This window comes from Tachypleus tridentatus, chromosome 13 (assembly GCF_004210375.1).
Source record: "Tachypleus tridentatus isolate NWPU-2018 chromosome 13, ASM421037v1, whole genome shotgun sequence".
NCBI classification, from domain to species: Eukaryota; Metazoa; Arthropoda; class Merostomata; order Xiphosura; family Limulidae; genus Tachypleus; species Tachypleus tridentatus.
In genome coordinates, this window is record NC_134837.1 from 138,848,751 (window position 1) to 138,867,059 (window position 18,309).

General features: G+C 31.8%; 1 protein-coding gene across 9 annotated transcripts in view; it reads right to left on the minus strand.

The window, feature by feature from the left end:
* The window catches only part of LOC143240060 (uncharacterized), a 67,528-nt gene extending 49,911 nt beyond the window's left edge, over positions 1-17,617 (minus strand). For 3 of the 9 annotated variants that reach the window (XR_013021543.1, XM_076481902.1, XM_076481899.1), the window contains exons 1-5: positions 17,337-17,616; positions 16,526-16,662; positions 14,072-14,158; positions 2,908-3,043; positions 1,829-1,854 (exon numbers count right to left, since the gene is read on the minus strand). Coding sequence is in view for 8 of the 9 variants with exons in the window: in XM_076481902.1 (XP_076338017.1) it covers positions 1,829-1,854; positions 2,908-3,043; positions 14,072-14,158; positions 16,526-16,645 (369 nt within the window). In the remaining variant the exon portion in view is untranslated. Of the gene's footprint in view, positions 1-1,828; positions 1,855-2,907; positions 3,044-14,071; positions 14,159-15,219; positions 15,319-16,525; positions 16,665-17,336 lie in introns of those variants that run through there. The other 6 variants (XM_076481900.1, XM_076481903.1, XM_076481897.1 and 3 more) reach the window with 5 other exon arrangements.
* Between the last annotated feature and the right edge of the window lie 692 nt (positions 17,618-18,309).

An 18,309-nucleotide genomic window follows, 5' to 3' on the forward strand; every position in this document is an offset into this window, starting at 1 on the left:
GGATCCATAGTAAAGAAAGAATGTTTTGGTGCTAACTGACCCCACCCACCATGGAACCCTATGAGAGGACACACAAGGACACTGCAGTAACACCATGATTTCGTGAGCACTATACCCAAACACCAACATTAGATACAATGTCCACAATACCTGTTGAGAACATCCAACACTGGTATTTGGTTGACCCTAGCTCAAGTGAACCAGCCAACTGACCCTAGGGGAGCCACCCCAAGACCACCTGTTTACAGGAATTAAATGCCAAAGTGGTGTATTAGGGCTATACCCCTCAACCACCAGGATCCTCTTTTTCCCTTCAAGGGTTACCATGCATGGGAAACATGTGGGTGGATGTTTAGATCCCAGACAAGGCAAACTGAAAGAGCAGAACCTTCTCTGAGAGATCCCGTCACCAGGTACAGGAACCCACATTGAGGGGATTGAAACAAGGGCATTCCACACAATCAACTGTTGACACAAATAGCACAATTACTCTATTATATGCAAGGAAAATATTTTAAAATATTGCATTAGTATGATCAATTCATCGACAATTTCTTTGTGAACTGTATACTGGAAATCTCTGAACAATGTTTTCAGGTCTAGGCCATTAGGCCTATATTTTCAATAAACTTTACAGGATGATTCTGAAGTCCACTTACAGGAAGTACTTCAAAAATGGAGAGGTATAGGAATATAATTGTAAAAGAAATGGAATGAAGTACTGTAGGTCTACTCTGCAACAATATCAATGAGATTATGTCCTTTAGAAAATTTATTAACATACATCATTTACCTAACAAAATATCCATACAAAGTTTTAGACAATAATGAAAGAAATATTTTAATCTCATGTGAAAAACAGTAATACCAACCATGAATCTGCTGTATTGTTACCTACTACATTTAAGTATTACTTTAAATACAGCTATTGATTGTTAGACACTCTTTCAAAATACTGTTTGGATGTTTACCTCATCTGCTGTTGTTATTTTGGAAAAGTTTTTCTGCGTTTTGCTTTGAAATATTTCATTTGTTATTGTCTACATTTTTGCAGCTGGCGTTTAACAGTATGATACGTCAGTAAAACTGTCACAGGGTGACCTACAATACTATACTACTGATAATTATTTATCTATATCTCTATATTTCTGAATTATTTGTTAATTGACTTCTGAATCACCTAATATAATTATGCTTATAATAAAGCAAAAGCACTGTTCTGCTAAAAAACTGGGATCAAATCAAGTACCTATCCAATGGGTAGTAACTGAATGACACATTTTATAGTCTACTGGTTCAACATTTGTACATAAGTTATGTTTTATCAATATTTACGTCGTACCACATACGCTGTAAAATACTTAGAAACAAACACTATGTTCCTTCACAGACATTACACACTATCTTTTAGCCAGTGAATAGGACATGACTGAAAAAGATCAACTGCTAATTACATCTGAAATAGAAAGATATCCTATACACAGATAATATTTTATAGTAAACAGTAAAGTCACAACACTGAACTGAATTTTCAAGTAATTATTATTTACAGCTAGAGATAATGGCAGAAAACTTATGCCACAGTAGTGCAATTAGGTTAAATTTAATAAAAAATGAATATAAAGGTCATAAAAAATAATCATGACATAACAACAATAAAAGCTTACTTATCAGTTACACCATATTCAACCAGTGTTCTTAAAGCATGAAGACATTTGAGATGTGAGATCATTCTTATATAAAACAGTTTGACCCTTTTTTTAATAATCAACATAATTTCTTACAGAATTATTAAAAAGCGGTTTTAAATTGAACCAAGGAAACTCACCATTGTGCTAATCCTGTGAAATTTACCTGTAAGGATGAAAAGATATATATATATATATATACACACACACACACACACATCAATTTAGGAAAAAGAAACAAAACGAGTATGAAATGTCTCAGCATTTAGTTAAGAGTGATCACTGTTGCATCGTTTTTACCTTTATATTTGCTTTGATGCTATTTCTCACAATAAACATATTCATAGTACACCCCTATTGCACTTTTCACCCAATTCCAAGCAGTTGAACTTCAGGGAAATGAGAGACAGGATGTATTCTGTATATGTTTGTTGTGAGAGGCAAACATCTCCAATACATTTAAAGATGATAGCTGAATACAACTGTGGCTCATTAAAAAAAGTTTGATATACTTTCAACATACAATAAAAAATGTTTTGGCAAGTAATATGAATGGTAGTTCGTGGTTGAACTTCAGGGAAATGAGAGACAGGATGTATTCTGTATATGTTTGTTGTGAGAGGCAAACATCTCCAATACATTTAAAGATGATAGCTGAATACAACTGTGGCTCATTAAAAAAAGTTTGATATACTTTCAACATACAATAAAATATGTTTTGGCAAGTAATATGAATGGTAGTTCGTGGTGAATATTCAATGGATTAAAAGTTATGATACAATAGCTATGTAGAAAACTACTTAAGAGTTAATCTAGTCAAAAAGAGAATTTATGAATATAAAAATTCCCTTTATTTGTGCATATTTATATATATATAACCATAAATTTTTAAGCCACAAACAAAACACTAACATGACACAAAATACACTGTATATTTAACAAAAAAAATACACACATCAAATGAAATGTGACATCTACTTTAGAAAATTTTTTCCTCAGTTTTTAAATACAAATACATTTTTTGAAGTGATTCTCATGCAATCTAATTCCAAAAGGGGTATTTTGTTAGTTAGGTTGAGCTTAAAATGTCAACAATTGTGTTAAACTGAAAGTAGTAATAACATCAAGTTACACACAAACAAGCTATGAAACTCAACACCTAAGCATATTTGGAAATACAACAAAAAAATTTCACAAATTTATAATTACAGTTATTTACCATTTGCAGTTCTTCTTGGGGAACTATTGGAACCATGAGTAACAAAAGTACCATCATCTCTAGTAGATAAAACACTCTTGTATTGGTTCTTTTTTGAAAGACAATGTTCAACACAGAATTCTGAATTTTCTTCTACCTATATATATATATATAGAGAGAGAGAGAGAGAATTAATGTTTCTTTGAGACATATCCTATATGTGCATAAATAACTTTAAAAAGTGTTATTTACATAAACTGTCAAAATGTAATATAATACAATTTACTAAAGTGTACTTGAAAGTTACACATGTAAATAATGAGATGACACCACTATCCCTGCATTATAAATAAAATTTACCAAAACATATGACAGAGTAAAAACACTCATGCACAGGTCAAAATTCATTAAATCCTGATGCAGTTCTCTCAATTACCATGATAATAAATTTTAACATCTCATGAATACAAATGAATTTTAAACAGATGCTTATCCCTAAAATATGAAAAGCCAGAGTACTAACATTAAAATAGAGAACTGGAAAGAATCATATGATACCTGGCTCACCAAAAACATGGCTTTAGGCAGGAAATTAACACTAATACATTGAAAAGCCAGTGTGTCAGTAACAATGTGTTTCAACACTGGCTTTTACGTCATGTTGCTTAGTAATAAAAGTATAACCTAATATTGTTGTTAACCCTATCTTGACAGGTCATGAGTCAAAGGCCATGTCATCCCATTTGTTGACTTGCATTCAAACTTTTGCTGAACTATTATTTTATGAATTTATGTCAACATGTTTGGTATCACACTGTACTTTATATTTCAAATTTTAGTATTATATGTTAGTTAATTTCTTAAATTTAAAAGCAAACATCAATTTCTGTGTGTTGCATGGTATGTTGAATGCAGCACATACATTCTAATAAGTCTGTAGATTCGTATGAATTAATAATGCAAATTACACTATTAACAAGGTAAAGTATAAAATAAGAACCTGTTATCTTTTTATTTTGCTGGGATATTACATATATACTGAATAAAACACAGTGGCCACACTCACCTCTTTCCACTTTGGAAACAACCCCTTATATACTCTTACTCCAACATATCACATGTGAATAACCAACTGAAATCTCAGAATGTTCCCCTTGTAGCTATCCTCAGCCATTTTCATGTGTTCGGACACCATCTCATTCTTCTGAAATTGCAGAAATGTACAAAATATTGGGTACATATGAAGAATGACTTCTCCAATTTGATTAATCAGCCCAAATGAGCTGCCTCTAGGAGCAACTGTTGAGTGTAATGGTGGATTCATATTTGGCATGAGCTAACAGAAGCAAATGATCCATGTAATGATGAAAGAAACTGTATGACAAGTCCCTCAGATAAAATCAGAATAACCCACAAATCTGTAGCAGAAGGTCATCAAAGAGGAATAAAATTGAACAAGTAAGCCCCCACCATTTTTGTTGGCAAGTTGTCCATCTATGTCGAATTAAAGAACAAGATGAGGAACCTTGGAGGAAAGAATGGATAAAGGATGAAAAACTGGACAGAAAGCAGTAACAGGGCATGTCTTGGCTCAGAATGCAATAAATAATTCACCAAAGAAGAAGGGGTAGTATGCTATCACATTGACTCCACAGAGTCTCAGGAATATTATTAAGTGCAACAAATTTATCATTACACATCTATTTTAGCACCTACACTTGTTTCATTATAGTTTTCTTTTTTTCATGTAATGTATATTCTGGACTATGTATTGCACACATCTCACCTGTTCTCAAAATTTGTAGAACAATCTTGTGCTTAAAAATCAACATTGTGCTAGGTATGTATGTAATACTAGTGATTCACAGTATTGTTGCAAGTGAACTTTGGTGAATGTTCTAGAGTATCGCATGAATGATACATAAAAAAAAAAGTGCCGAAAGACAGATTATTTGGACAATTACAGTCAGGGTGCTATAGATCTAGGAAACAATATTTTTGATTAACTCCTATTAATAAAAAAACTACAGAATTTGACCAGGAACATTTAAAGATTTTGAACATTGCCAACTATTCAACTTTAGCAAATTACTTCAGACATTAGAATTTCTACAAGGATATCATCACCAGTAAAACTCTTTCATATGAAGTCAATCAAGGTAGCAAGCTTCAGCGAGGTGTGGGACAGTATTAATTCAGAATTAATTTGCTTGTTGTGGACCTGGACCATCAATAAAATATTTAGTTCTAGACTAGATATAACACTCAGTACTGCTTGTAAGTTTGTAAAACTCTTGTATATACCATCATTTGTAATAGCTATTGGTAATAACCATTATTATTGTGTTTATGTTTATATATTAAAATACATTTGTGTTAAAAAAGGAAACTGTATAAATCTTGTTACCAAATAACATAAATGTAATATATATTAACATTTAATTAACCTCTACGTTCAAATTCAAATGCTAGTTATCTGAAATAGTAATATGAAATGCACATAACATACTAAATTGGAGATTCATCCTAAATAAATTGTAACACAGAACATAATAAAGTGGGAGCTCATGTCTGAGATTTGAATGAGAGACAAACTTGAATTGAATTCAAACCATAAAACAATTTATATTTACCAGTGCCAACAACATCTGATCATGTTTGATTATCAAGGTTTTCTTGAATCACCTGCACTTAAACAACTATAAAAATATAATAAAAGTGAATTACTTGAAATTGCCAAAATTCTAGAATTAGAAGTTAAAAAATCAATGAGAAAAAATGAATGAAAAAAGTGTATTGTTGGAACATTAATCAATGATGATCTGTTGTCTGAGGAAGCATCAGGGGAATACCGCAGTCTCTCCACTAGCCAGCCGGAGTTGAACAATAAAGATATCTTAGAAATGTAATTAAAACTCAAACAAATCAAGCTTGAACATGCCTGTATCAAAGCACAGAAAGTACAAGCCTGTGCTGAAGATAAAAAGGAAATTAGGCTCAAAGAAATGGAAATTAGACTGAATTTAGATTGACCAAGGCAAAATGACAACTTTGAACTCATCTGATATATTAAAGTACCACCCTTCAATCAAAAGGAAGCTGGTAAATATTTCCAACATTTTGAGAAAGCAGTCTAAACAATGGAATGGCTCCCTTAAAAATGGTCATTATTATTAGTGTGTTTTGACAGGTAAAGCCCAAGAAGCTTATCTGCTCTCTCACTAGAATATTTCACCATTATGATAAAGTTAAAGCAATTACCCTCAAAGCATAAGAGTTAGTACCAGAGGTTTATCATCAAAAGTTAAGGTTGTCACAAGAAAGGCAGCCAAAATTATATGGAATTCATCTATGAAAGAGAAGTTTATTTTGATCCATGGTGTAATTCTATGCATGCTGGCAACAGTTTCAACAAATTAAGATAATTATGTTTAACTGAAAAATATAAAAACTGTACAAATGATGACCTCAAAATTTATTTGGATGAAAAGAAAAATGAAACAATAAAAGCAGCAGATACACTTTCTGATAATTACATTAACTCATAAAATTAATTTTCTTAAAAAGAAATTTTTGCCATTTCAGCAAAAAACCTATACTTGTTCAATCCACTAAAGTTTAGGATTCTTACAAAAAACCCAGATCTTCTAGTTTGAAATCTTCTAACAATCAGGGTAAAATTTTATAAAAATCATGAAAGACTGTTATTTTGGTAAAAAAACATGGTTATGTTATGTTCAATTGTTGGAGTTTGAAAAAGAAAAAAGTGCATTTGTGTCCACTTATGGATGTAGTTTCAACAAATCACTTGATGATGTTTATTTGACCACTGATAAAAAGGCTGTTGTAGTTTTGGAGGAATTCAGACTTTGTGTATCTGTTGATTCAATGTCTTTGACAAATGACACTGCTAATCCCAACCCATACATATTTCACATGAAGGTGTATTGCTTTTAAATTTGAGTTCTGCTACTGGCGAGTCTATTATTGCTCAGGGTATTGAGGGTAGCTTTGTTAATGTTCCTCTTTTTTCACAACATTTATTTAACATCAGACATAGTTTTGGAACCAGTTGTAGTTGGAATAAGGCCTGCTCTGACAATTAAGGGTGTATCATTATTGCTGGGAAACAACTTGGTGAGAGAAAGAGTTACTGTCAAACCCAAAGTGGTTAGTGAATCAATCACTCTTTCATCTAAGAATCCAGATGTGTTTCCCTTACGTTGTGATTCAAGCCCAGAATAAGAAATTAAGCCAAAACAAGTGAGAGAGACATGTTCAGAGGATTATATTATTGATTTGTCTCAGAAATATTTTTGAAACTGACAGGGATCTTGTAAATAATTGTCTTACTGATAATTCATTGGTGAGTAACAATGATGAACATGAGGAATCTGGATCATCTGCTGAAAATCCATTTGCTAGTAGCAAGTTGACTGTTGAGCATGAAAAGGATCTGCAAATCTCATCACTATTTAAATATGCACTCCCAAAAATGAACTGGAGAAAGTTCCAAATCATTACTTCTTCAAACATGGTATGCTCATAAGAAAACAGAGACCATCAAATTTACCAGCTTCAGTGGACTGGGCTGTAATTTATCCAGTTGTTGTTCCAAAAGTACATCATTCTGAGATATTGAAAGTTGCCCTTGAACTTCCAACGTGAGGTAACCGAAGTATCAAAATTATGAGACATTTCTTTTGGCCAAAAATTAGGCAAGATGTTTCCCAGTTTTGTAAAAACTTGTCATACCTGTCAGTTAGTTGAAAAACCTAACCAGAAAATTCCCGTTTCTCCTTTGAAGTCTTTACCAGCTTTTAAAGAATTCTTCAGTCATGTAATTATTGAATGTGTGGGACCTTTACCAAAAACTTGATCAGGGAAAATGTATTTGTTGACTATCATGTGTGTATCTACTCAATTCCCTGAAGCTATACCCTTTAGAAACATTTCAGGCAAAAATTTATAAAGCTTTAATTAATTTCTTTTCTCTTCTTAGCTTGCCCAAAGAAATTCAGTCCAATAAAACATCAAATTTTATGTCTCAGTTGTCTCAACAGGTTGTTTACCAACTTGGTGTTAAACAGATTATATCTAGTGCATATCATCCCAAATCGCAAAGTGCTCTTGATAGATTCCATCCTACCTTGAACAATATGATTCAGATTTACTGTCTAAATAATGAGAAGGATTGGAATGAAGGAATTAATTTGCTATTATTTGCTGTTCATGAGTCAATTCAGAAGTTGTTATGGTTTAGCCCATTCAAATTGGTGTTTGGCTATTCTGTAAGTGGCCCTTTGGAGTTGCTGAAGATACAGTGGTTGAAAGATGACCTGAATGAAATGCACTTAACTGAATTGCATTTCCAAGTTTCAGTTCAGACTGTGAGATGCTTGTGAAGTCATGTGAAGCTAGAATGAAAAACATTTATAACCACAAGGCTGAAAAGCACAAGTTCCATTCCAGTGACATCATGGTCTTAATAGTGTTACCCATTCAAAGCTAGGTACCATAGTCCCATTGAGGTTGTTCAGAAAATCAATAAGACAGACTATGTTGTAAAAACACCTGAAAACATTTTAGCTGTTGGGTGTTTTGATACTGATGACAATCTCTTTGACTCAGACACCCATAAATCTGAATTTATTAGACATGAATGCAACTTCAAATTGAATAATTCTGACATTCTGGCCAACCTTGATTAAAAACTCAATCTTATGCCTCCTGAGGAGAAAACTCAACTTGCTAGGTTATTGATTAAATATAAATTTATATTTCTTGGATTCCTAATCAAGCCAACATTGCTGTTCATGATGTAGATACAGGTGATACTTCTGTGAAACAACATCCTTTTTGTGTGGATCTAATCAAGTCTGATAAAATGTGTAAATAGATATCTTATATACTGGAGAATGGCATTATAGAGCCCAGTAAAAATTATTGGTTTCCACCTTGTGTACTAATTCATAAATCTGATGGTTCGGTTAAATCATGTACAGACTTTCACAAAGTAAATGCCTTGACAAAGATATATTTCTATCCCATTCCAAGAATGGAGGATTGTATTGATAAAATAGTAAAAGTATGATATATCACAAAATGTGACCTACTGAAAGGATACTGGGCTGTTCCTCTAACTGACTGAGCAAAAAAAATCTCTGCTTTTGCTACTTCTGATAGATTATGCCAATACAGTATAATGCCATTTAGGATGAAAAATTCTCAGGCAACTTTTCAGTGAATGATGAATCAATGTCTCAACAATTAGTCAGATGTTGAAATTTATGTTAATGACATTGTAATTTACAGTAACACCTTAGGAAGAACACTTGTATGTATTACTTGGTGCTGTTAAGAAACTTAAGAAAGCCAATTTCACTGAGATTTGGCAAAAAGTGTCTTTTGTAAAGCCAAAGTTGTTTACTTAGGTCATGTGGTAAGTCACAGTCATGTTGCTCCAATTTAAGCCAAAATTGTTTACGTTGTTAATTATCCAATCCACTACAAACAAGAAAAGCTTGATGAGATTTTTGGGAATTGCTGGTTATTGCAGAAACTTTTGTAAAAATTTTGCTGACATTACTGCACTATTAACAAACATATTGACAAAAATAAAAAATTCAAGTGGTCTGAAACATGCCAATCTGCTTTTGAAAAGGTCAAATCTTTACTGTGCACTTACTCTGTATTGATTACACTTGACTTTGATAAGCCTTTTGCATTAGCTGTTGATGCCAGCAATTGTGATGCTGTTGCCATTCTGTTACAATCACACTACAAAGCTACTGAAGTTTGTTATTTTTCTAAAAAGTTTAACTATCATCAAAAGAACTATTCAACTACGGAAAATAAACACTGGCTTTAGTTTTAGCTTTGAAACATTTCAATGTGTATGTATCTGTATCTCAACAACCTATTTTCATTTACACTGATCAGAACTCACTACCATTTTCAAACCAAATGAAGGGCAGAAACAGAGGCTGTTAAATTGGAATTTAACATTACAGGAATATGATTTAAAGATAATTCATGTCGAAGGGGTTGATAACATCTAAGTTGATGCACTTTCATGTGATGTATAATTTTATTATCACAAGATTATTTGAATTGTGTAATAGACTGTCATGATTGATAAAACTGTACAATTCTTTGGCGATGTTCTGTACTTAAGAAATTGTTATCAGTGTGTGTGTGTGTTTTTGATATCTTAGTTAAAAATTGTCTAATGCCAAATTTTAATTCTCTAAGAAGAGAGTTGTAACAGATTTACTGTTACATGTTTATTTTAGTTCTTATCCATGTTTCATTAGTTTTCTTTTTTGCAGTGACGTATATTTCTGACTGTGTATTTCACAAGTTCCTCCTGTTCCCAAAATTTGTGGAACATTCATGAGCATAAAAATCCACAATGTACTAGGTGTGAATGTAATACTAGTGATTCACAGTATTATTGCAATCAAACTTTAATGAATATTCTAGTCTTGCAAGATTGATATATAAAAGCATCATAACACAAGTACTGCCAAATGAGAAATGATAATTTGACAGAATCAAATAGAGGGATTTGCACATGTTAGCAAATTATGTTGCACTCTTATTGGTGGAGGGTTGTTTCATGATGATTTTATGTGAGACATTTGAATCAGTTTATTGCAAGGTACATGGGAGCTCAATGCTTGTAGCATGTGAAAAAAAAAAAGTTTGCACATAGAAAACAACACTGAATGGGAATAGCTATTTATGTGGGTGGAGGTAATGTACCATATCAGCAACAAAGTAATAAAGTTGTTCCCCATCTTAGTTTGAAGCTTTGAAACATCGTGTGGAGAATGACTTTCTCCATGGCATCTGAAGATGACAGCTTTGAAAGCAGCCACAGAAGACACTCACAAGCCACAGCCATGACACAAATTAAAAAAATAAAAGATAAATACAACAAACTGTTTAATGCTCCAACTCCAAAAGATAGCCAAAAAGGACTGACAGATGGTCAGGAAAGACAATCAACAACAAAGTGCTAACAATTAACTCACTCAAGAAGAGAATAACTTCTTGGATAAAGAACAAAATAACAGCCAACCACGAACTTCCAGATTTTGAACATGGCTGTGATAAAAAGGAAATCTGAGAATGCCAAAGAACATTTTCCCTTTGTGGTATTTATTGGATTGATTCCCTATGAAAACATTGACATGAAAAGGGAAACCATGATTGAGCTGCCCTAAATGAACCAATAAGGAGAACCTTTATCTTGTTAAGTACCTGAAGGAAAAGTACAGCAGATAAATATAAAGAAAAAGGCTTTCACAAGCTTGACTTGTGTTCACTGCCAGATATTTAAGATATGGAATTGGAGATCAGACTGAAAAAAAAAAAAGTTACAATGAAAAAGCAAAATCATCATTCTTCAAATGACCAGCCTTCCACAAAGGATATAAGGATCTGCTCTGTGGAAAGATTACAGAATATGTAGAGGGTCTATCACAATTTTTATTCCACTTAAATGTAAAAGTAAAAAATGGATAATGAATTCAAGGAAGCAGTGAAACTGTTGTGAATCTAAGACTAGTAAAATTAGCATGATTTATTCATATATGTAAGCTACCTTTGTAGAACTGACTTGTGAACTAACACAGAATAGTGATACAGAAAGGGTAGAAACTTGAATAACACACACTAAACAGCTCGGCATTCTTTACATGTTACAATAAGCTGCTGCTTCCTGAATAGTGCAAGAACAAAAACAATGATTATTTCCCCAACACAGTGCCTCAACTAAGAGGGAGACATACATTTAAAAAAAAAAAAAAAACATAACAGTGATGGAATAAAGAAGAATACAGGATTACAATAGGTTTCAAATCAGATACCAGTGAGAAGCAAATCCCATTAGAGGTGTTAGAGATACTGCACATAAGAGCACTCTAAGGAAAAGACTGTGAAGGAAAGCCATTATCCTCAAAATAGAAAGGATGTCTTTGACGGTAAAAGTAGAAGACATAAGAGTGTGTACCTAAAATTCTAAGGAATATTTAAAGTAGAACTTTGTAGATTCAAATCCCATATGTACCAAATATTACAATAGTACTAAAACAGGAATTAGAGAAATGAATGATCTACTCAAGAAATGAAGCTGAATTGTTAACTGAATGTAAATGTGAGCAGATAAAAAAGTCAGAATAAGTCAGTCATCCATGTAAAAGTAGAAATCAACGTCAAATGATTGAAGCAGACAAACAAAATCTAAACTGTGAACAGAAAATATAACAAGCCAAAAGGAATGAGAGTTAACTAATAATAAACCCCAATGACATAAGTATAGGAAAATAGATAAATAAAAACAGGAATATAAACATCTTGCATATCTGTCATGATCAAATGGCCACATTGAAGAAATTTTCATAAAAAATGCATTTTCAATTTTGAAATGATGTGTATTCAGAAATAGAAAAGTTGAAACGTGTCTGTGGCAGGCCTCCAACCTTCTGCTATCTATGGAATCACAAAGAGACAGAAGTAAATATCTAGATTAGAAAGATAAATTATTTTCACTGTCCTTTCATGAGAATTTTTTTGAAACTTAGTAATCTGAAAGTTGTTGCAGAATTGGTAGGAAAAAGGAAAAAAACATTAGGAACAGACTGAAATATTAGGTAAAATCAATGATTCCACAGATGAACCATTACCATGAGATGAATCCAACAGTTCAGATGGAAGACTTGTCTGGTTCAACAGAGAATCATTAAATGGATCAACATGGAAGGGTCAAAGAGAAACAGCATGTGCAGCCAACATCAACTGAGAAATAAACAAGAGGGAACTATGTAGAAATGTTAAATTCTAATTAGCTCCTGTTGGCATGTTTTTCAGAACAGGAGACTAGACTGGTTAAGTTCCTCCAAAGACAAATTATGCACAGAGGATGTTCTTTCAAAGTTTGATGAAAAACTGGGGAGTTGATACCTTGTATGAAATCATACAGGTGAGGCTGAAACTAAAGCAGTTTGCAAAGTAAAAGCTTCATCTTCACTAAAAGAATCACTAGAATGAGAATAGCTAGTCAGAAAAAACATTATATGGAGGGTAGAAAACTGAAAATGGTTCAAAACAAAGCACCATACAAAAGACCTCACCCCCAATACCAAATTAAGGGACAAGAACTTCAGAAGTTGAATTTAGAAGATAATGCAACTAAAATGCTAGTAACATTTTACTGATTTCTAAATGAATCAGGAAGGGCATGAAAATTAACAGAAGGTAGAAAGTTTACAAATTCATAAACTAAATCTTCCAACTTGACATTATCGGACATAAGATAAATTAGTTCAAGAATTAAAAAGAAAGAAAAATGAGGCCACATAATGAATCCAGTCTTTCAAAATATACAAATGTATAGGCTTGTATTATTATTACAGTTTAATCATCTCCATGATTGAACAACAGGTATTTTGCAACTGAGAGTCTACATAATCACAAAACACGGATAATAGCATAAATTAGTAATTAAATCCTTCATATATATATATATATATATAATTATTAACAATACAACCAAAGGAAGGAACTTTGTGTATGCGAGAGGCAAACTACATGAAATAAGACCTTAAAAAAAGTTGTAAAAGTTATGATATTGGTAGCATTATATCTAGAAGTAGTAAATGATGACTTCTGAATTTATACTGAGTGAAAGTAACAACACAAGAAAATCTGGATTATACTGGATAAACAGAGCTTATACAAGACCCCCTGAAGTCACATGGAAAGTGGGACATTGAAAAATCTCTGCAAATTGACATCATGCCCTGCATGGTGTTAAGGACAGTCAGAATTTTAGTAATATGGTTACTGACAGTAACTTGTGGAGAAAAGGCTTTCATATTTCAGAGGTAAGCCTTCTTATTTCAAAAAAAAAAATTTAATTAATGAAGGAAAGCTTCAAATCCATATATTAAATAACTTATATTAATATATTAATGAAAACAGAAAATTCATATTGTTTTGATTCTGTATTATCACACTGCTTTCCTTAACAGGTTAGCTTTAAAATGAATTAAATAACATCAAGTAATAAGCTGATCAATCAGAACTTCTTATATACATTTATGATTATTCTCATTTACACTCATAACAAACATTTTGATTCTTCCTTCAAGTGACAACAAAGTTACAAGTAAACTACCTTCTGGATATTACTATCTTGAGTTTCTTGATTAACTTGGAACTTCAACAAAAGACTGCTAATATTCCTCATCTTGCGACATGCACCCTAGAACAATCATATTCTACATTTATCCTAAATTGCAGGTTACAGGTCTTTAAAAACAACTGTTTTTTATTCTACTGCAAAAAGGTTAGAGAGAGGTATTCTTCTACTTATGGTCTAACTTGGTAGCAGATTTATTTTACAATGCATCTGTGACGCATAACTACGAATAAGAATTGAACAATTTAATTGATGACTATTTATGATACAATTACATCAACTTCTCTCATTTAAACTAATCAATTAATTGAAATTAAGTGTTTCTGATTATTACAGTATTTGATTATTCCAAAACCAATTGACTTAAATTCAATTATATCAACTATCACAAAAATAATCAATTAATGAAAGTTAGCATTTCAATCTGAAATCAGCAATAGCAGCTTTGAAACTGTATGCAAAATGACTAAAAATCTCTTGTAAACACAAGGTGGCATTATACATCATTTAGTATATCAAAACTTTTGTTTCTATTTGTTATAAATGGCATAAGACATCAGATATAATTGACAACTTGTAAAAAAAAAAAAAAAAAAATGAGGATGCGGCAGGAAGAAATTACAAGTAGGTTTGACTTTCTGGTTTATGTCTAAATAAACAGAGAAAACTGAAGGCTATAAAAATTAGGCTATGCCTTAGTAATGTCTATACTATAATAAGCAATTTATGTTAAGAGCAAGATATCGGAATATGATAATGAAAAAATAAAAAGTGGGCAAGTTGAAGGAGACAACTGTCACATTATACAGATAAAAGGAAAATAAGCATTTTTTTAAACTTTTCTTTTAGAAATTCAGAAATTAAAAAGTTATATAATAGTAAAATTTGATTTTTTACTTATGTTTGATACCAAGCTTATTTGTATACATTAATAATAAGTACCTTAATTAAATTTAGAGTGTAACTCTGAAACAAAGTCACAATATATACATACTTCTGACATAGCAGTTAGAACAGGTTTAAATGATAAGATTTAGTTTTGAGGGTGTTCTTTGTTTAAGTTTAACAAATGGGACAGTTCCAATGATCAACAGGCCCTTTGTTGTCTTTAAATGTTCACTTACTTCATACCTTAGTGATCAAGTAGAACATATTTTCTCCAAATTTCTTGTTGTTTCCTTCTCGAAAAACCTTGGAGATATTCTGGGGCATGCTAAAATCAACTAAACACTCCGACAGAATGTATTCCAACCTCATAATATAGTTCACTGTCAAACTAGCAAGTTAATGTAAACTACAAACATTTAGACATTTTCTCTGACAAATCCAACCAAAACAACTATAAAATAAAAAATAGACCATTGCACTACACAAAACATCATCCATTTCATACAGTGTTTAAAAAAAATCTAAACTTCCCTTAAAACATCTCAACAATAAATCTATTAACACTCAAAAAGACTTTTGGATTGTTAAACACTTCAACGAATCTGAACATTCCATCAATCACATGGATTTCTTAGATAATGAAACCAGGTTCAAATTTCAATCAGATAGAGATGTAAAAAGTGTACTAAAATGCCACTATTAGTACTGATTCTGATATCAATGGTCTTCAACCTTTAATAGCTTTTGTCGATTAAACAATAAAAGATTAAACTTTCAACTTTTCAGTTGTAGCTTTATTTATCTGTCTTACTCACTTAACACCACTTGGCTGTTGTGTTTTTTTACAATTAAGTGGGGTTATAGAATATATCAATTCTTCACTGGTGTCCATGATGGTTCTCAGTAGACCTCTTTATGACATAAGAATGATCCACTCCCATGTAATTACTGTAACCCATGACTAGGGCTCTGCAAATTACGAGCCTGGTTCTACATCTCCCAACACAAGTTGAATTTGCATTAGCTTGCCTCCAAATATATATTCAACCAAACAGAACCAGATCGAATTTTACACCAATCCACATTTAACCAAACACGGGTTGAACTATGTTCAAGCACAATAAGACTGAAATGATCATTAGCCTGCTATTAAATCATATTCAATTATAACTTTAAAAACTGGATGAAGTGGTTTTTATTATTCTACTAAACTGTAAATATAATATTAAAAATACCAAAAATGTAATGGGATACACAAATTATGACTTTAGGATTGCGTTATACAATAGCAAAAACAAGTAAACATCAAACTGTGTACATAAACCATGGATGTGTTATAATGTCTAAAAAAACTGCAAATTCAACAACTGTATGTAAATTTTAATTAAGGTACCAAAAATATCCAATCAAATAATACTTTCATTTTTATGAGAACACATCTCTTACACAATTTCTTTCAAACGTTTGCTTCTTTGTGGAACCTTTATTGAGTTTCCTGGTAAAATCAATTTTTATTACAATACTTTGAAACAACAAACTCACCAGTACACTTTCCGAAAGTTCCTTTACTAAATTTTCAATTTCGCAATCAACAGTATCACAAGCTGAATTAGAAACCACTCCTTTGCTGTTTTTATCTTTATCAGAGCTTGTTTCATTCATTTGTAAATCTGCAAATGCTGAATGAAGAATGAACACGTTCAATACTTAAAATTCGTTTGGTTTTGCACTTTAATTACATCTGTAACGTTAATAGTGAAATATTATATAATCGAACACACAGAAGCATAACCATATAAAATATGTTCTACTACATAAATCAGTACTAGGGACTACAGATACATTAAATAATTGATAATAATGATATAGGAAAAATTAATAAAACAGTAAAGTTGGCTGAAGATATTAAAATCATGAGTATTTCAGTTGTATTAAGAATGTGGATGTACAGAGAATGATTGACCAATGTGTAGTTCAGACAAATATCTAGTAAATCACCTATAAGTATACTACAGAAAAACAAATAAAAAGCATAAAATCAGTATATTAACAGAGTAAGCATAACCAGCTTTGATTTTATGCAATTTCCAATATATTCTCATCTAGTTTTATGTTATAACTCAGTTATTTTAAGAATTTAATGAGAAGTTTTAGTTTTTGTGATAACGCATTTGTTTCATTAATATATACCTAAGTACTTATAACACTAATAGTATTACTTTTTAATTGCAACCTAAATTAGCTCATTTTTATTATAGCAAAAGCAAAAGTTATTGTGCCAATATATATAATAATGGTGATGATTTAAATTGTCATTTATTTTAATTATACTTAAATCTGTCTTCTGATTTACCTTTTCATTCAAACTTTAAAGCCTTTGTAACTTTCGTTGTTAATAAAATTACTATCTTTATTAAATAAATTTATTAAGATTCATGAAAATTTAAATTTTTCATTTTATGATACTAAAACCACCAAAAAACAAGAATAAAACAGAAACAAATAACTATGGGACATTTAAATTTAAGCCTAAACTACGCGTCTCTTAACTTATTTATTTACTAGTACGTGAGCATAGTTATAGATGCTAGATTTGAAGTCACATGATTTTCAACATGCTCAAGCCGCCAATATTGCTACGTGTTAAATTTTCGAAGCTTGCAAAACTAATTGACAAATTTATGGTAATTTTTCATGTAAACTAGACGTTTGGATAATTTTATTATTTGATTTTAATAAATTTGTCAAGCGAAGATCATTTAAACCTGATTTTCACTTAGAAAGTAAAACAACATTTATTCGAAAATACATATATCTGACCTGTCATGTGAATAATGCATTGGGTTTTAGCCCAGAGGAGTGTGTGTTTTCTTATAGAAAAACCACATTGTGCTATCTGACGAGTCCATAACTCAGAAAAAAATCTTAATTGTTTTGTTTTGTTTTGTTTTAGAATTTCGCGCAAAGCTACTCGAGGGCTATCTGCACTAGCCGTCCCTAATTTAACAGTGTAAGACTAGAGGGAAAGCAGCTAGTTATCACCACCCACCGCCAACTCTTGTGCTACTCTTTTACCAACAAATAGTGGAATTGACTGTAACATTATAACGCCTCCATGGCTGAAAAGGCGAGCATGTTTGGTGCGACGGGGATGCGAATCCGCAACCCTCACATAACGACTCGCACGCCTTAACCTACCTGGCCATGCCGGGCAATCTTAATTGAAATTATAATCTGTTCTCAAATAATGTTGCCAATGTACATGAGGATGTGCATCACGTCCTTTTCTCGGAGGAGGATAGAATAGTCGAGAAGAATGTTATTTC